The sequence below is a fragment of the Falco peregrinus genome, chromosome 2 (genome assembly GCF_023634155.1).
Source record: "Falco peregrinus isolate bFalPer1 chromosome 2, bFalPer1.pri, whole genome shotgun sequence".
NCBI lineage: Eukaryota > Metazoa > Chordata > Aves > Falconiformes > Falconidae > Falco > Falco peregrinus.
The window spans coordinates 6,635,327-6,656,205 of record NC_073722.1 but is presented as its reverse complement, the minus strand read 5'-3'; the positions used below and the strand labels follow the sequence as shown (position 1 = coordinate 6,656,205).

The following is a 20,879-nucleotide window of genomic DNA, read 5'->3' as shown; positions in this document are numbered from 1 at the left end:
AAAACTTCTCTTCCACGCAGAGAAACCTGTGCGCAGCTGGCTCGGCTGTGCTAGCAGAAAACATTAGCTTGCATTCCCCTTTGCTTGTGTGCCTTCCAGATTCCCCTGTTCTGACCTGAAGTTGCCTAGCGTGCTTCAGCTAAGCCTCCTGTCCTACTGTCTCCTAAAATCATGGCAATACTTCCGTGTCTCTGAACCTTGAGTGGCCTTTTGCCAAACTTCCCATAGCTTGGTTGTAGTGCTGCCCCGCCAGTGGTAACGCCGAGGTTCCGTGCTGTGAGAGCCCAGGGAGATGGGATTATCCCTGGCCTTTGTGCGGTGGTTGCATGTGAGGTTGCAGGAAAATCCAGCCTTTTGCTAGACTAATAATTCTCTGAGTTCCCCAGACTTTGTCTTTCTGCAAGGGTTTTAGGGTAATGCAACCTTATGCTGACCTCTGCTAGGAGCTGTCAAAATGGTACGCGGAGATGTGTTTGCAAGTTATGCTCTCAGCGTCCACATGTGCGGTTGGCTGTAGGAAACGTGTTTATTTCTCCTTTACTTCTGATGGGCTCTCCTTAGGATGTCCTGCATGGTGCCAGGTTTACAGGAGGATATTATTCAGGACCAATTCTATCAGCTCTTATCACTAAAAATAACCAACAAGGAGAAGGAAAGTGCCACTACTCAGTTCGGAAGCATTGCACATGGGTGAAACAAACAGGAGCAATTTTTCCATGCATTAGTAGTGTCAGAGTAAGGTTCATTTCTGCAAATGTATTGCTGGAAAGGAAGAACAGCCACTACTAGGAAATGGTAACTTTGTGAATAATTGTGGACATCTCTGTAAAAATGGGTAGCATAGAGACAACTGTTGTGAATATTCACTCAGTCATGAAATAGTAAATATACTCAAATATTATGATATTACAGATTTATAATCTTCAAAGCACATTGCTTTAAAATTTGAACACCCTCTGATGTCAGAAATTGAATACGACTGGGTATCACCATCAAACACGTTCCACTGAGAGATGCAAGTCATGGGGTCTAAAGGCACACAAACGAGCCTTCTCTAGTTTTGCAAGCATGCTATTTCTTTATTACTTCCATTCCAAAAGAGATGTGTTTTCTTTCAGCATTACTTGTATTGTCATTTTCTCCTGTTTTTACATTCCTAAATAAAGAGGAAATTGAGGATTTGGGTTCAGGTGGGAGCCCAAGCAAAATGGACAATTACCTTGCAGCGTGCTTGGTGGTCCCTTGCAACAGTGATGTGATAAACAGCAATCGGGATTTTGTCAGGTCTACCTGGGTTTGAAAACGATATTGGATATACCAGCTTCACAGCCCTGGGACTCTTACCCGCGAATGTTTTTGTCTGCCTTTAACAGGACTGCAGATAATTTTTGAGTCTGGGTTCATGCAGAGTTTTATACCACCCCCTTGTAAATCCTTGGTATGTTGTACACAATGTAGTCCAATATTAAAATAAAATAAAATCATATGAATAAGAGATTTTGGATTGTGTATTCCTAATGGAAGCCAGACATTCCTAATTTGTCTGCCACAGCATCGGGCAGTGGTGAGAAGTTAAGTGTCCTCAATTTTCTTTGTTCCAGATTTCCTAAAAGCCTCCAATTTTTCCATGCATATGCTGCTCGTAAAACATACATGTAAAAAGGGTAAACCCATATTATTTCATACCACATTTCATATGAATTCACAATACACAAACATGAAATGTGAATTTGCTCCACTCAAAGATACTTTATCTGGTCACAATTCTTGATGTGAGGAAGATTTTTCAGTATAAAAACTCTGTGAAACCTACGCCTGCATTGTCTGGAGTATCTCACAGTTTGTAGCTAAAAATCACTTCCATCTTTACTTATTGCTAGGGGAATGATATCAAATATATGTTATCTACTTCTTTTGCCAGGGTTTAAGACAGTTGCTTCAACTCTTAAGGGAGATTGTTTTACTTCTTAACAGCTAGACATCGGTCAGAGGGTGGTTCCTTATTGTCCTTGGTTTCTGTTGCTCAGAAATAAATCCTATTCTTCATTTGACAGCAGGATAAAGCAGAAGGAAGTTGGAGTTTCGGGAAATATTTTAATCATATTAATAACAGGCTAAATCCTGCAGTACTTACCAAACCCCTACAGAGACAAAGTTCTCATTTAGCGTTTTTGCCCAAGTGAAAGATTTGCCTCCATTTTCCAGATTCTGATCCAGGTAAAGAATAGACCCTTTCTTCTCCATTAGCATAAAAAAATTATAACTGATTTACAGATAAGCAAGCAAACCCACCCCCGGCCTCCAAAAAGCCCTGCAGATGGAGTGCCTGCTTTTGGAAACAAGGCTGCAAAGCGTACTGAAGGAACAAAGTCTGCAATCCTTAAGTCATTCAAATTGCCGGTTTTCTGGCAAAGAATGGTACTGATAAAGAATTACAGCACTTTCTGCAACCTTTGAACAAACAGAGACCCTTCGTCTGTTCAAATGTTCTTATGTGCACTATATTAAATATATATATATATATAAAAATTACCTGGAACTGTGCTCTTGAAAGGCTGGCTTGATGGGATTCCTCCCAAAGAAATTGTAAGAACATTTAGTCCACCGAAGTCTTGTGTGGCATGGAGAATGTCTCGACTATGAGTCTTGTCAACAGACAGGATAGTAGCAGACCCGTTCTTCTCAATGAGTACCGAATGCCACTGACCATCTGCCGTGTACACTTCTGGGATATTTCTTTCCACTTTCCCAGCAATTCCAGCATCAGATATGTAATGCACTTTCCCACCTTTTATCTGATCAGAAGAATACAAAATGCATCATTTTAAAACGATATACACAGAACCACTCCTATACGCAGATAACCAATGTAATGCCTGTTCAGTACAGCTACAGTAACACGCAGCTTTGGTTGTAATAAGCCTGGGTGCATTTTTCCCCAAACAATTGTTTTGTGCTAAAAATGCATTAATTATTTAGTACTAAAACTTTGGCTGCCATTAAATAAAACATTGCATCTTTAGCAATCTTTAGAGCTGCCGCCCACTCATTCCCTGACTAATCTCATAAGAGGAAAACCTACTGAGAGGCCAGCAATAGGGCATGCACATGACAAAACATTTAACCAATAAAAGAATAATTCTTTCTGCTTCTTCAATGCAAGTGTGGAAAATACTTTGTAGAGTAAATAGATGTTGTCCTTGCCCCCCCCAAATGGCATCCAGTTTCCATTATGACACACTAGGCATACATAGGCCTAGCAGGGCTTAAGCAAGGTTCCCATTTATCTGATTTTTCTGATAATTTGCATTTTGCAGAAATATAGTCGTATTTTAGAAACCTTTTAGAAGAGCTGCAAAATTTATTATTTCGTGTGAATTTTCTAACTCCGCTTACTTGAGCAAACTGCTTTTACATTTGTGAGATGCTCAGAAAAAAAAGGTACTACTAAATTCCAAGAAAAAATTTTTGGCTTTTCCTCTAGGAATGATGCCTCAGGATTCTACTGAATCATGAGATGCAGGATTTCAAATCTCTTACTAGGTCACTATTAAATGATCCCAACATGAGATCAGCACAAATTTTGCATTTAAGATACAGGATTTTTTTTAAAAAAACCAACATCCAAGCCTGCCAGCTTCTCAGATATTGCATAAAAGTCAGGTATGTCAGCTGACCTCCTAAGGGCATACAGACTTGTGTGCAGCTCATACAGGGTAGTTCTCCAAGTTTCCTTCCACACTCTACACAATTTGGTCATACATGTTCAGACAGATGCCTGTTTTCCCTCCTGTGTTCCTTGCTGCAGCTCAGCCGGTCCATGCTCCGTAACGCGAGCATGCAGAACGTGCACACGCATAGTCCAGGAAAGGTTGGAGCCCCAGGTTTGCTGAAAACTCACTAAGCCTTGCATGTTTGTTCCAGGAAAAATAATGTTCACCTGGGAAGAACTGTGAGGTGACACACCGGCTACAAGAATGCTGCTCTCGTTTCCAGAAACTGTTAAATCCTCTGGATTTACTTCTTCAGTGATGCAAGCCGAGCACTTTGTTCATACACATCAGCTTTAATATGGCTGTAAGACCACGCTCACGTCTTGGCAGCAGCCTGAACTGCATGTGTCTAACATGTATTCCATTTGGATTGGGAAATACAACGGTTAATACATGCACACACTTCAGACATGAAGTGCAATAATTTGGACTAGTTGAAAATGTGTTGTTTGAGGGACTCTGATAAAGCTGCCCCTGAGAGATAGGATGTTTTTTTTACTGGCAAACACAAGTGGCATACAGCTAAACTATCACACAGTCCAAAGAAAATCCCACATTTGGAAATGCAGTCACAAAGACTATTGTAACATATTAAAACCCATTTGTTACAATCAAAAATATTTATAAAAAGATTAACTGGACTGAATAAATACATATATTTATGTCTGTAAGCTGTAATTGGTTTGTTAGTCTAATTTTGTCTTTTATGCTCCATGAAAATACTGCCTTCTGTTTTGGTCTTTATGTAAACAAAAAGAAATATACTGTATCAAACAATATCCTCTAAGCTTACGGAAAGGATAAGCACAGATTCATAATTTTTAATTCCATATTAGAGAAGAATTATAGAATTATTTACCTGTCAGCAGCTTCTATTTTCCATACTGATTTACGACTCTAGCTCTATTTCTGTTTCTTTAAAATTGCATATGACTAATGCTAACAGACTCATAAATAATATGCTAGTGGCATTTGGAAAATGAAATTTCCAGAGACAAGACCAGTCCATGACTTCTTCCACCAGGAAAAAATAAGGAGTGATCTTCTCGGTTTCTTGAAGCACAATATATTTCTAAATTTGAAACAAATGCTGATGCTGACAGTATTGAGTAACACCCATTCCTGGGTTTTATTTAAATGGCAAAGCAACTGACAAGTAGAATGTAATGAAAAGAACGAACCACTAAAGCAAACATATTCCTAACTACAAGGATGATTCAACATTACTAATATTCTGAGTCTCCTTTACTGAGCAAATTGCTTCATATTTGTCTTAAATCTAAGCCCTAGCCTTTATCTTAACAGATTTATAGCCCGTAGGATGAGACATCACTTAAAAGAGTTACATTCTGATTTATTCCTGGAACTCCGTATGTGCATTGAATAACAGAATGGTTTGGGTTGGAAGGGACCTTTAAACATACCTAAGTCCATGCTGCCCCCCTGCCGTGGGCAGGGACACATTCCACCAGACCAGGTTGCCCCAAGCTCCATCCAACCTGGTCTGGAACATCTACAGGGATGGGGCACCCACAGCTGTGCCCCACCACCCTAACATACGCATATGTTCGTTCGTATAGGTAACATGTAATGCACATTCTCTACCCGTACAATTCATAGATCTTAGAGCTACTGTCATGCTAATTTAATCTGACTTTAGGTGAGATTTTCAACTCAACCAAGGCAGGTAATTTCACCTTTACCCTGCTGTATTTATCCCATTACTTCTAACTGAACTAGCTGCAATGTGTAGTTGTAGGAAAATAAGCCGTTGACAAAGAGCTTTACTAATAAGGAATCCCCTACCCTCTTCTTTTTGGTGGGTCGGGCGTGGGGTGTGCATTTTCCATCTGAATTTAATCTGTTAGGTTTTGTATTTCTCCTGGATTAAGGATCCCTTTATATCATAAAGACCTCTCGCGGGTTCTTTGGGGGAAGTTTACACCCATCATTCAGTGAATCAGCTGCTCACAGTGTCAATGGGTCTGCTTTATTACCATTTCTCTAATTTTGCCCCAATCCCAGCTACATCAAAACCAGTTAACTACAAGAGGAAAAATGCGGAGCCATGGAAGTAGGCACAGGACTCGGAACTTTTCCCGAGCACAGTTTAATATTGAAAACACATGGCAGGGTTTCTCTGAATGCTTACTCTTTGGATAACGAACATATTAAGAGACCCCAAAATCAAGTTATAAAATTGTCTGTTTTGAAGACTGACAACAGTTGTAAACCAAAGTCCCTAATGCTCATCTGCACTGGGGGAAGACTGAGATGCTATGGAGACCTACACATGGGGTGGCTTCACTGACATCTTGGGCCACCGCTGAGGGAAGTGCTGCTTGTGATACCTACTCCAGGTATAAGTGGCAATGCAGAAGCCACATCATACTAACTACAGTTAAATTATTACAGTTTTATTAACTAGCATCATCTGGGAACTTCTTGGCAACAGTCGGCACAGTGATGTTACTCCTTCTCCCTCAAACTTCTGCATCTGTTACTAGGCAAACCTCTGCTCTTTGCCCTTGCACAGCTGGATCTGGGACCTGACACCCTCTGCGTGCTTGTATAACTTCACCGATATTAACAATAACAAGAGTGTTTGCATAAACACACCACTGGTGCTTTCAGCCAGGAAAGGCAACTCTCTCTTTTCTTTTTTCTTTTTTTCTTTTTTTTTTTTTTAATAATGCTTGTAGAGCTGACCTAGCAAATTCTAGTAGGGAGAAAAAGGTAGCATTTGTTTTTTTCTATCCACAACTCAAAATAATGAGATCTTATCTGCTAATACAACTGAGGCAGAAACTTCCTATCAGATGATGCGGTAAAAGCATACGCTGGGGAAGTAATGCAGCCTCACTTCTCAAATGCAGCCGGTGTGTCAGGGAAGCTTTGTACCTCTGATCAGGCAGGTGGAGAATATCCATGGGGCTGAAGCTTAGAAAGTGTGAATTTCTGTATGAGTTTCTTTAAAAGTCAGGGACAAAAAACTTGGAAAGCCTTACAGCAGTCAAGGAAACTTGGAGCTTCCACCAACCCAATAAAGGGGCTTGCCAACATCACTGCTGTACTCATTTAGAGTTATGAGTAAATGGACTGAGTCATAGCCAGGAACTGAACCTTCGCTTTCTCTTGAGAAAGGTAACTTCTGCAGCAATAAACTCTTTGGGAAAAAAACAAAACTGTGTGGCATTTGAAGCATTAATTCAGCTATGTATCTCAAAATAATTTGATATTGACATTGGTCTACGGGTAACCTTGTGAATTCAAGTTATCCCTCACTTCCTAGTTTGATAAGCATGAGCCATGCTGGTAGGAATTAATGAAACTTTTTGGCAATTGTTTGTTAGCTTAAGGACGGCCTGAGTTCAAGGCCCAAAAAATCAGAAGATAAAAGGCCAATAATGGAACGATTTGGTCTGTAGAGTGTAACTTTATGTTGATAACAAATATGGCATTGAATACCGCTCTTGCCTTAAAACAGTCACTATTTGGAGTCTAGACAAAACTGATTAGATACAAAACCATCAAGATCTTCTGATACCTTGGCAAATAGCAAGGGAATTGTTGAGAAGATGAATGATACTGGAGCAGTGCCTAGCCCTGGTTAAAGACCTAATATTTTATAAAGGAAACAGCAAGAGTAATGGAAAAATGTGATTTTGATCACTCTGCATAAGGCAGTCCAATCAAATCAAAGCGAGCGTTAGCTGTAACCTTACCTTCACAGTAGTGAAGTTGCTGCTTTCCTGGACGTGAACTAAAATACCGTTCTCGCTTCTTGTCCTGAACTTCACTTCCAAGCGGTCTGCATTCGGGGGGCCGGGGCCAGCACCTCGCCTGCTGTGTCTCATCATGTATTCTCGCTTCTTGTTTGGGTTCATGTGATAGTCAAGTCGTCCTTTGCCTTCTAACGATAAGGCAGTGTCGGCAGTAATATCTGGGACAAGGATGGGGAAGTACTGAGTGCACAGCTCGTTCACAGCTATGGCGATCACCTGCCTAAAACCAACCGTTTTCTTCCAGAGCAGAGATCAAGTTCAGAGCAGGTCGGGGGGGGGGGGGGGGGGGGGGGGAAGCAGGAATGAATGGCGATCTTAGCCCCTCTGTCCTTTGGCTTCAACCAGAATGTGTGTTTGAGAGTGGGAGTGTGCTAGTAATTTACTACTGCTATCAGTCAATAGTAAATTAAAACTCGCCAGGGAACAAGTGAGGGAGTAGAGAAAAAAATTTGGCTCTCAGAACTGTAATTCCTTCCCAGGGATGTTACTGTTTCCATTACTGCAAGCACAGTTTCATGATATATTGAACTGTAAGCTCTTCAGGGCAGAGATAATGACTTTCTACTTGTTACAGCATTAAAAAAAAAAAGAATAAAAAATGGCAGAGCATTGACTACCAAATGCTGTTAAAATTATGGCTAAATTCTTTTGTAAACTGGTGCAATAAAAACATATAAATCAGCTAAACAATAATGGGACATGTAAGAAAACAAAGCCCCATCATTATAGTACAACTACATGGAAATAAATCACTTTGCTCTCCCTGACAATCTCATATTGATTTACAGAGCTATCCATATGTGAGTTAATAACCCCAGAGTGTAAATGGCTTGTTTTCATTTACATTTACCATATTTTCTTGTGTATAATCTGTCGGTCATTTAGTAAAAAGGCCTACAGTTTCGAGAAGCCATAAGCACATGCATACAATGTTTATGTGAAGGGAAGGGTTTTCCTGTACCCTCTTACCTCCCAGACAAATCCCTCCTACGGGATAGCTGATCATACATTATTGGGAAGCAGTAGTTTTAAATGAGTGCAAGTTACCTGAAATGTGATATACAGACCAGAAGACATAATACATGTAACTTGTTACTATTTTTAGCTCACGAAAGGACAACAGTCCATTGTGGACTTTTCCTTCAAAATTATTTAAGAGGCAAGCATGCCACCTGTTTTCATTATTTTATAAAATTCATTCCTCCATGCTCCTGAAAAGGAACTCTTAATGGCATTTTTATAAACCATAGTTAGGTGTACATTAAAAAGGAAGACAGTAAAACCCTCTCCATACATTTTTCACAGTGCTTTCCCGTCAGTCCATCTTTACAGTAACACTGCTGCCATGACCAGTGATCAACGCAGGTGCCACCATGTTGGCAGGGGCTGGTTGTGCAAGCGCCTTCCAGTCTGGGACACCTGAAACAAATCAGCAAATAGATGCTGAATTATATGCACACGAATAAGCGGAGCAAATGTGCTGTGAAGTGTCCTGTGTTGAACAATAGTCCCTTTCTTCCCTCAAGAGATGCAAAAATGGAGAGGGTCTTCTCCATAGACAGCTCGTGTTTCTGAACAGATCCCAATTTTCAGCATCAAGTTATAATAGCCTTACAAAAGAGAAAGGAATTCAGAGCCAATGAAACTCCCATTATCTGTTACACAAGAGAAGACAAAACTCTTTTAGGCGCTTTTTACACTGCAGACCTCCAGAGACTTCATATCACAACGAACAGGGCAAACTTGAGGGCTGAGAGGGGAAGGGTGAGCTAGCAAGTTTGGATGAGTGACTGACATTATTGCTACAACTGTAACTTCAAATACCGAGATGGAAAAAACAATAGAATCAGAAAGTTCATCATTTCTGAAAGACCACTCGGAGAATATGAGGGAAATTCAGTGATACTTGAAAGGCAAAGTGATAGAACAGGCATTGTGGATTAAAAAAAAAAAACAAGAGGGAGAAGTAGAGGGTTAGCAGACAGCACAAGTACAGTCAGACCCAGGTGGAATTTGTAAAGAAACCCAATATCAGGGCTATGCTATTTCAGCTTGCAAAGCAACATTAATAATAATTGGCAATAGAAATATAATGATGTTGCTTTTTCGAAGCCTCTGTAATCTTTTGTGAACCTTTCATCCAAATTCACTTTCTTCCTACATTTTTCACACCTTACAATAAACTCTGCGGTAATTTTTTAACAAGAAATATCTGACAGTGTCTGAACAGAATAGCATCTGATTTTTCATGATGGTTTCCTTTACTGTAAACGCAGTCCATTCGATACCATATATAGCAGACGTACTGATCTAAGATTCCTTGAGCTGCCAAAGCCTGGCTGGGCTCCAGGGGACGTCCATTGACTGCAAACTCCATTATACAGCCCACAAAATCATGGCTTTCCACCTGTCCTCTCCTTTGAAGGATGGGCTCTACAGATCTGATGCCACCAACAGTAACTCGATTTGGTTGTACATCAAGAGTCCTATGAAAGAGTCAGAAAAAGAATTTATCAGTATCAGACATTAAGACAGCGATGTCAACACTGGAACTGTAACCATGTGCTACAGTCTGCAGCTAAAATGTCTATTCCAAGATTTTTATTTTATATTTAGAAGGGGAGACAGAGAGATCAGTAGCGCTTGAACTCACAGTTATAATGGGCATGACTCTAAACTCACACTCAGTTATTGCATGTCAAAATTTTTATTCACTTGACTGAGCAGCGTGCTTGAAATCATAACAAATAAGGTCTTCTACTCAATTATCGTTTAAATTGTAGATGATATTTAAATAGCTGGAAGATGGATTCATTACGTTACAAAGATAGAACATCTTTGCTAGCGGGTAAACCACGTGTGACAGGAAATATGTGATTATTGTAGAGATATTCGCCAAAGTGACTGGGATTAAAGTTACTGTTATTTCCAAAGAGTATCTAAAAATGCAACAAAAAGGCTTCTGAGTCAGTTATGGTAAACACAAAAAATGAGGTTTTTTTGTCTGTACTGGCCAATGTTTAAGAAATGAAAACGATAAAAGATGCCATCTGGAAATTACTCAAAACAATGTCAAAGTAAGTACTCTTTTTTTTTTTTTTTTTTTTTTTTTTAAGAAAGCAGCAATCGGGTGATGTTATTTCTTACACCTTTACAGGAAATGAGAGGTACAGTTTTAAAAAATACATAAATACAAGATCTCAAATCATTAGGCAATAAGGCTCATTCCTGTTTACACCACAGTGCAGACTACCCATGGCCATATATTCCTCGTGTGCCACCAGAGCCTAGGGACAGAGATGGAATTGAGAACAGGAATTTCTGAACAAACACCTTGTCATGAACAAACTCCATGCAGAAAAGTAGCTTGAGTTAGCAAGTAGCAGTACACGCAGAAAATTTAACTTGCTTCTGCAAAGATGAGAGAAAACATCGCCTGGGGCCTCGCCTTTATATGCCTCTGAAGGAGTGCAGCCAGGCTATCTGTCCCTTGCTCGAGGCTGGCTAAGGGCATCTCATCAATACTGCAACTTTCTCTGGCTTTAGAGGGTGATTACTTTTTCATTTTACTTTTTGTTTCACTCCAAATAACCCCTCCCAACATGAAGAATTATTTACCAGTCGGTAGAAACAGCAACATTGCTAACAGTGCAGTAGCCTGGCTCCTGGTCCTCAGAGCAGGAATCCACCGTCAGTGATGCTGCCTGCAAAAGCCACATGCACAGATATGTTGAATCTTACAAGGCTGTAGTCTCCAACCACGTTAAATATTAAACATATTATACCAAGGACTTGGCTAGAACGGAGCACTTGTATATTACTATGTCACTTGGGATCGCAGGGTCCTTCACAGCCACTGATCAACTGCATTCTGCATCAAGACAGCAAAGACCAAGATGCGGATATTACCAGAGACTGAGCTAATTGACTGCTTCATACAGAGAATCAGTTAACAGAGTTTTTAGATTTGAGTAGGGCTTCTTTTGTGTTTGTTTGCTTTACTCCTTGAAACTGCAGTTATTTTGGCTCATACCGTATCTTACTCTTGATCTGAATAGAGAGCTGCTCCCTCTGAGCACAAAGGGCACTCCTTCAGGGGCTTGACCGTGACTTTAAACATATTGCTTGAACTTCACAAAGAGCGCGTTACAAAAGCTGGGAATGCAAACGCTGAAATTACTAGGTAAAAATAATAACCAACTGCTCACTAACACTCAAAGAGTAACCAAGTGGATTTGATTAGGGTAACCCTTAGGCTGATATATGTCATGAGGGATGTCAGCTGATATGGGTGAAACGTGGATACCTACAGTGGGACCAAGCTGACATTGAGAGAAGTACCAGGCATCACCAGCACTCAGAGCAGTCTTCCTCTCTATTATCTCCAAGCCATCAAACCCTAGACAATGGGGTTGCCTCATTACCCATCAGCCATTTACACTAAAGGAAATCATGGCACTTTTATTTATAAACTCTCTAAAAGTCTAACCAAAGCTTTCACTAAAATCATGAAATAATTCCTGATGATTATAAAGGGATTTTTTTTTATTTTATTCCTTATTTAGCAAAGAATTCTACCCACAGCAATTGATTAATAACAGATGCGCTGGGACAAAAACAACAAAACACCAGCCCTGAAGGTTAGCTATTCCTTAACACAAATTTTCAGGAAAATGAACCTAATCTCCAAATTGTATGTATCAGCTTCTCATGTTTCAACTGGATGTGTGGTACAGTTTTACAGCAAATTTAAATCAAACGCCACTTTTAAAAATGCCTTGGTTTATATTTTGATTTAGATTACTCTACAGGAGCTGAGCAAACAGCAATAGCTATCAGTACGTCATTACTCTGCAATGGCTTTTTTTCCTGCCTGCAACTAAGTTCACTAACAACGTCCTGTTGAAATCCCTGTAGATTGTCCATGCTATTTCCAAATATATACTGTGAGCTGACACGTTGTATTGACAAAATAAATCCATAGCTCTTAGCCCTAAATCATGCCCTAACAGTACGCCTAAATTGTTCAATTTGCTGTTTTTAATGAAAGCTTATCTTGACTTTCTTTCCATACATAATGAGCAAACTGCTTCTCCCGAGAAACACCAGTCTGCAGTTCCAAAGCAGATTATAGCCCTGTATAAATGAAACAATTCATAGAAAGAATAATAAGCTGGTTGGTCTGTATGCCATCACATGCAAACATATTTTCCTTCAGAATATCAACAACAAAAAAATGAAATGAGTTTTTTGTTCTTAGCTCAATCAGCATAATCTCCCTAACTTACATCGCTATGTGCTGTGAAAGCCAAGCTACAGCCCCAGCTGAAGGGCTAGATATTTGAGAATGTATTTTACTTGGACCAGAGTTCACACAATTTATTTTCTAATGTTAGTCAAATGTTCCTGCTTGTTACTTAAGCATTACTCTACGGTTACCTTGCCGCATTATGAGACTTTCTATCCTGTCACTCTGCAATAGCTCAGGACTGACAACTTAATGATTTTACCAGTTTCCGATAAAATCCCACTGTGCTGTAGGAAATGACAGATTTGGAATCCTGAAGGGGGGCTATTTTATACAGTTCTGGGCACCTGGGAGACATTTTTCCTGCAGCAGAAATATCTAAGACACAGGCGATTCTTTTCACATACTGTGTTTGTAAACAGCTGACATTACTGAGAAGGTTTAAACATTTTTAAAAAGTAATAATCACACCGGTATAGGTTGTCTTAGATGTTTGCTGTCCTTCATTGCATTCAATTGCTGAAGTATTCATAACTGAAAACTTCTGTAAAGAGTCTTTTTTTCTGTTATCACTTCTATAGTCCAGCCCTCTGCAATATCTGCAAGTAAAACATTTTCCTGCTCTATTTTTTCTTACGTGTATTTCATTTATTTGTTGCAATTTTTAATGTGTGCTCCTATAGTGAGCCATTTACGTCTTACTGATGGAAATACCACACTAATTTAGTTACTAAAATGGGAACCTGGTGCCTTTCAAGATTTAGGTGCCCTTCAGGCTTTAACATTTGGAAGCTGTGATGCAAATTATTAACTATCTGATATTAAGACACAATAAAACAAAGTCATTACTCAACATCACAATTATCCTTCATCTTATTTGTATATGTAACTCCTGCTAACACACACAAATTGGCTTTGCAAATCCAGCTGAAGTCTAAAGCATTCCCCCCCGCCTTCAATAAAGGGAGAAATCGGGTGTTGCCCCATGCAACTGAAATGCAGTCCAGGCTCAAGGCTCTCTAAGAGAGAGAAAAAAACCCACCATTAGGAAGGTCAGGAATTAACCCTGGTCCTATAAAGAACTTCAAACAGTAAAGTCGTAAATCCCTCTGCTGCTCTTGGGACAGCTGTGCCTATGGACATCTCACCCCATACCTGAAGCTCTTCAGCAGCGTGCTCTGAGCAGAGCAGCTTAAAAAGGGCTGTATGTCAGCAGCACTGCCTTCCGCAGCAGTTTGTGATGGGAAACCTCTACAAGGACTCAGGGGGAGCCACACTGGGTAGAACAGTTTATTCCTTTATTCCCTACCTCACTTCTGGCTTGAAATAGAGAAAACAAAATGTGGAGCCCCAACCATATATAATTCTTATATGACTGTAATTTCAAACATGGGAAGAATATGGGATTCCACGTGTGCTAGCCATTTCTGTCTGAGAAAGGAGCTGTTGGGCAATAGTTACTGATTATGGATGGCAAATAGATTTGATTTCACTTCTAACGCAAACACTGTGGAGTCAAAAAGCTTGGCTTGAACTCAAAGAGCATTTGGTTTATGTTCTGCTCTGGAAATATTATTAAAAAAGGAGAGAAGAGGAATAGAAAACATCTACTGGAAAAAAAATCCAAAACCACAAAGGCAGGAGAGGGGTCAGAGTAGCAGGCATATGGCAATCAGTTGTCCCAGTCCAGTTTTTGGCAGAATTCCTCCCCTCAGATTCTTTCTGGGGGACAAAGAGAAAAGTAGCTCACTCCCTTCTGCCCCAAAAAAGCCTTCTCATTGTAGCACCTTTGAACTTTTTACATGTACGCTACAGAGGAAAAACAGGTTACCAGTCTGACAAGGTTGGTAAAATCTCTGAACTAGCTCAACAAGGTCAGGGATGTTTGGAATTTCAAGTTTGTCCACTTCTATTTTCCAAATGTTTAGAAAAATTATTTTGAGGCTTTTTGTAGCTACCATGGTTAATTAGCCTTCTCTGATATTCATCCCTGTAATCTGCATCAGGTAATTAGCCTCACGTGTAGCAATTTATTTCATTTTTACAGTACAGGGCATTACACGTGTTTTTTTAATTATTATTTATCACCATCATACTAAACAAACCATTATAGGTCTTCGAGTCAGCTGGAGTAAGACAGAAATGTGGGAAGTTTTTTCCAAAGTTGGAGTTTCTGCTAGCAAACGCAACGTTACTAATTTTATGTTCCTCTGAGTTCATGTGGAAGCCAAAGTGACTTGGCTGAACTTGTCTTAAATTCTCATTTTAGCATTTCTTACCATTCCAGCCCTCCGGGCAATAACTGTGTGAAATTGTCCATCAGACACCTTCTTAGTTGTGGTAAGCTTGTACGTGCCACTGCCAAGATTGTAGGAGAATCTCAGCCTCTCGTCTACTATTTCCAGGGCCAGAAATTCCGCCCGCTCTCCGGTTTGGTTATCATAGTTATACAACATTAAGGCATTACTTTTTATAGTGGCAAACTTTATATAGATGTAATTATTGTTTGGATCCATACTGGGAAACTCCATATACGACAACTCTTCAAATCCGTAACTGTTCAATTCACAATGATTCCCAAAAACACCTGGAAAATAAAATCCGGTATCAGACAGGTTTTTTCCTCACTCTGCATTCCCCCAGACACGAAGGACTGATGTGCTTGCTCTAGATAGGGCCATGACACACAGGCTCTTCAAGAAACCTCGAACGTGTGACTAAAAATATGCAACTTGAACAGAAGAATCCTATTACCCACAGGTGGGTGTTGCAGTATCTATATCTAATCTTAAAAACTGAGTTAAAAACTACAGTTACATCTATTGAAAAACAAAGTACATTTCATTAAGCTCTATGGTTTCTTTAGAAAAAAAAAAAAGTGAGTTTGACAGCTATGTCAGATATGGTTGTTAGTTATCATCAGGCATTTGTTAATCCAGTTATGGAAATAAATTTGGAACCTGAGCTTATTTTTCTATTTATAACTGTTATCTGAACAATTTCTCAGTCGGTGGTTCATTTTTTTTTATACTTGTGATACAAGCATATGTGTGATTAAAACATTATGCCTTCTCATGTTTTTATTGATCTGAATATTTTGGTGCATTCTACATATTTCTTTTGAGATCTGTCATACAGTTTCCCTTGATATCTTTACTACAGTGACAATGAGAAAAAATTTACATGATTTATGAATGTCAGTTACATTTACAATGGACCTTGACTGTATAGGAAATGAATAAACTCTGAGGAAATGTAAAACAAAGGAAATAAGAATAAATATGCTTTCCCAGGTTTATTTGGGTTTTGATTAATCTGTTGCATTTATGTTCATGCTTTTCTGCATGAACAGTGACAATTCTGGATTAATATGCATTCAGAACCAATCTTGCTGCAATTATAACATGGTACTTTAAAATGTCTGTGTTGTTTTATGTCTTTATTGGGTTAATTCCACAAACCAGGTTTGGGATAATTAAATTATAATTGTTATTAAACTATCTAGGCAGTGCTACATGCTTCTCTAATTCTCAGAATAGCACTCTGGCTTTGGAACTCAGAACTTTGTTAACGTACAATAAATTGACTGGGCAAGTACTGGTGTGGGATAACAAAGCTGCTTTGATTTGGTCTGGCTCTCCTAATCAAATCTACCAAATATAAAAAAGCCAATTTCTAATGTTGTGCTCCTCACAGGCAGAAAAATGTGGGTGCTCTCTCATTCATGTTTTACAGATATTTTGACAAATTATGCAAATTTCTCAAAAGGAAACCAACCCTCTTCACTCAGTATCACCCCCAAGTCCCTTTTCCCAATTTAATATTACGACATCCTTGCAGTTTGTGAGTGTGTAGGATGCAAGAATACTGATGTCATTTACAATAGCCTTACTCTTATATATATATATAATATTTATATAATAACAGACTAATAACAAGTGTCTTTTATTAGGCAGGAGAGCCAGCACTGCTCAAAGCCCTCAGCGTGCCCTCCCCAGCAGCCACAGTGACCCCCCACTGCTGCCACCTGCTTCCATCTACCACCATGGTGGTGGGAATATCAGCTTCTCCCTCTTACAGCTGGGGAAAAATGGAGAGGACAGGGCCAGGAGATGACTCACACCTGCCCATGGACCAGGATCCATGTACCATAAACCCATATACCTATAAACCCACATATCTATAAACTCATATATCTATAAACCCATCACTTTTATGCGGGTAAAAATAAAGAGCGATTTGAGAAATATTAATAAGGAAAGGGAAGATCAGCAGAGAGGAGAAGCGTACTCACCGAAGGGGCAGTGGCAGTAATACCCCTCCACCCCGCTCTGGCAGGATCCACCATTGAAACAGGGGTTGCACTCACAGTAATTCACAGTGGAGTCGCATGTTTTCCCTGGCATTAGGGAATAAAAGCAATTTCCAGGTCAGAGTATTCAGGTCAATAGGAAGGTCAGGCTGGTACGTAGGTAACAAGCTTATGAATCAATGCTCAATGCATAGCTAGGAGGGAGGGTGCCAGGGACCAGCTGTGGCCATTGGATGGAGGGAGCAAACACAGACACGATGCTGGGCTCCCAGCCCTGACACAGGCACAACACACAGCCCAGAGGAATTAACTTCACTTTTCAAGTGTCTGATTGTAATTACCTCATATAGACACTGGTGGTTTGGTTGATACTTTTTTGTTTGTTTGGGTTTTTTTATTAACTGTTATCCATAAAAGAGAGATCATGACATGAAAGGAGATGCTGAACTAAAAGGAAAAAAAAAAATGAATTTTTTTCTCCCTGTTGAACGCAACGTACTCATTAGTGTGAAGGAGATACAGGCAGCCCTTGCTGGACCCTGTATGAACATGGCATGCTGAACACAGGCTGCTATTGTACATTATATATTATTTTTCTTATTTTTCTTCATCAATTACAATTACAGTCCTTCCTGACTCAGAAGGACCACAGTCCTCTGGAGCTAAAACAAGTTATCCTGGGTACAGTCCTTTCCTAAGCAGACACTGTCACGTGTGGTAAATATTATTCACTGGAGAATAAATTGAAAACACCTAATTCATTTCAACAAGGAAGGGAACCAAAAGAAAAAAGTGAAGATTTTAACAGATGCTGAATACTGACAAGGGGATTCTTTGTTCAAAACTAAAATTTTCTCTGTATGGAAAGATTAACTACAAAAGTATTGGTCTTCACTTCGAAGTTCTTCGTTGCTTAGCTTTTATCCAGTTAGCAACACTTCCACTCCTGGTACCTGCCTTTCTCCTGCCAGCAGTGCCGGCCTTCGCTGCCTGCTCAGCAAAAACTTGAAAGTGTCATCATGTGTGTCCCTCATGTTTCTCTGCAAAAACTGGTCAAATCAGCCACGCTCTTCCAGACTCCTCCTCGAACTTCGCGTAGGCCAGGATATATACACACAGAAAAGCCTAAGACTGCCTTAATGCTTCTTATCGCAGTGATAATTAATTATTTTATTCCTCACATCATATAAATATATCTTAATACGTTAATAAATACAATATACGTTATAAGCTAAAAGTACAACATGAGCTTGCATAGAGTGTGTCCATTCTTATATGTCACATGCATCTTACAATTCATATACCTCACATGACAGCACTGCACAATATGCAGTCCTTAGGGACTGCTGGTCCCTAAAACTGCAGAAAATTAGGACTGTGCTATATTAACTGCTTGCTTTTTCAGAATTTCACAACTTCAGTCACCTAACTAAGAAAACCTCTTCACACACACACACATACACACACACACCCTCCCCCCAACTTTTCTGTTTATCCTAAAGAAGTCTGGGGGCCGTTCTTCCGCGTGAGCAGCAGCCCTCCATGTGTGACTACAAGTAGGATGGAAACCAAGCGCTGGAGGATTCCTGTGGTTAGTATGTAACTTGTAGATTCACCATAAATCCAGGAAACATTTCCAGTGTCTGAATCTAATTATGCTTTGGGGGTATGTATTTGTATTTTATTCTCTAATGGGCATGACTGGAGGATGAGCTAATTTTTTATGTTAGATTTTGTTGTTTTCTTTTAAAATTGTGGTACATAGTACAGATCTTTGACTTACTGAGCAGAACATGTAGCAGGAATGAGGCAGAGATGCTTAAAATAGCTCAGTGATGTTTCTTAGTTTTCACAAAAATCAAGCGTAGCTAATAAGACTTAGTTTTTTGCAATTCAGTCTAAATTATTTTTCTCAGCTAACATTAAATCTGGCTTATTTGCCAAGTCAGCAACAGAATATGGATATTTATTTTAGCTGCACATATTTTACCCAGTAATACAAACATCTCTGTATTTAACGATTATTCAAACAATTGATGAAACTGATTACAAGGTGTGTTTAGAATCACAGAATGGGTTGGGTTGGAAGGGACCTTTAAAGGCCGTCTAGTCCAGCCCCCCTGCAGCGAGCAGGGACATCTTCACCTACATCAGGTTGCTCAGAGCCCCGTCCAACCTGACCTTGAATGTTCCCAGGGATGGGGCATCTGCCACCTCTCTGGGCAACCTCTGTCAGTGCTTCACTGCCTTCATCATGAAAAACACGTTCCTTATATCTAGTCTAAACGTACCCTCTTCTGGTTTAAAACCATTCATCCTTGGCCTATGGCAACAGGCCCTGTTTGCAATTATTCTGACTGTTTTGATGCAACAGAAGTTGAATACTCTGATTTAAAAATTCATCAGAGCTATTAAAACTTCTGTTTATGTCAAATGAAGAAATGTTGGCTGTTCTTTGCCGTTCACTGGAGTGCTAAAGACCTGGGAAAAAATATATTTATCTACATTTGGAGTAACAATACAACAAAAGATTGCAGCTTATTTTTCCTCTTCAAATGCATCTTAAGCATGCATATCCTAGAAAGCAAGAGTCCTTCAGCCAGATAGCGGCAGGACAAAAGCATAACTTGGGAATACCGTTCTAGTTGTTCTGTATACAAATTTAAAATAAATCACTTTGATAAAGCAAGATAATTTAAAAAACCTGGTAAACATACGATGAAAGTTATAAACTAGAAACTGATAAATAAATAAGTAGATAAACAGTATAATGTAATGTCATGTAACTACCAAAAGAACAGAAACTTATTTTTATTTAGTATATAACTCACTTTTAATTAAAAAAGAAATAATTCTGGTATGGACCACCTAAAACTCTTAAAGAAATCCATCTTTCGTTCCTGCTTTAAGATAATTTTTATTTATACCACTTCTTTCTTCTAAAAGATTCCAGCCTTCCTGAACTACTTCTCCTATGTGTATCCCTCCAGGCAATCTTACCTACCAATTATCTTACATCATCTTCTTCTGAAGAGAGTTGCTCCTACAAAGCCTCATTCCCTCTTTTCTGCAGAATCCTGAACTTCATCAATTAATCCAAATTTCCTGCTACCTTCAGATCTTTGGTCAGTCCCTCCTTAGACTCCTCCGAGATGGAAACTCATGCACTCCTCGTCCATCCTCTAAGGAAAGGTCTCCATGTTTCCAGCTATTGGCAGCCTGCATTGGTTACTCTGCTGAGATCCGGTGAGTTTCTATCAGCACCCGGTTTTCAGAGTTGACAGACAACTCCACACTGGTGGGGTGTTCAAACTGCACATTTCTTACTCTTCCATTTTCATCCAAACCACGTTCCTCCTGTGCTGCTACTTCCCCCTCTGTCAGCATTGCCCAGACTTGATCTCCAGAAGTGGATCTTCCTAGACCTCTTAACAAGGATATATACTCCAGAAATAATGGAAAAAGTTAGGCTGGAGGGACCCTGGAAGTCATGATGTCCACCTCCCATTCAAACAAGGCAACCTTCAAAGTTGGATCAGGTTGCTCAGGGCTTTACCCAGCAGGGCTTTTCTCTGCTCTCTCTTTTCTTGACCGTGGGGATTCCTCCAGGTAAGTTGCTGTGATACCAGTTACATTGTACTTGGGCCTGCAATTTATACTAAACTTTGACTTTTTTCTTTTAACACCTTAATCTTCTAGCAAGTAGAGCCATCCAAGGTGGCAGCAGGTTGTCCTGCCACTTTCCGTTATCTCCCTTGCAG

At 39.7% G+C, this 20,879-nt stretch overlaps 1 protein-coding gene across 1 annotated transcript in view; it reads right to left on the bottom strand.

Annotated features, from left to right (window-relative positions):
* Window positions 1-20,879, bottom strand: part of FAT4 (FAT atypical cadherin 4) — a 151,275-nt gene that overhangs the window by 5,203 nt on the left and 125,193 nt on the right. The window contains 7 exon segments of the mRNA XM_005238547.3: window positions 2,534-2,795; window positions 7,499-7,716; window positions 8,853-8,977; window positions 9,865-10,044; window positions 11,177-11,262; window positions 15,086-15,393; window positions 17,101-17,205. Coding sequence (XP_005238604.2) covers window positions 2,534-2,795; window positions 7,499-7,716; window positions 8,853-8,977; window positions 9,865-10,044; window positions 11,177-11,262; window positions 15,086-15,393; window positions 17,101-17,205 — 1,284 coding nt within the window.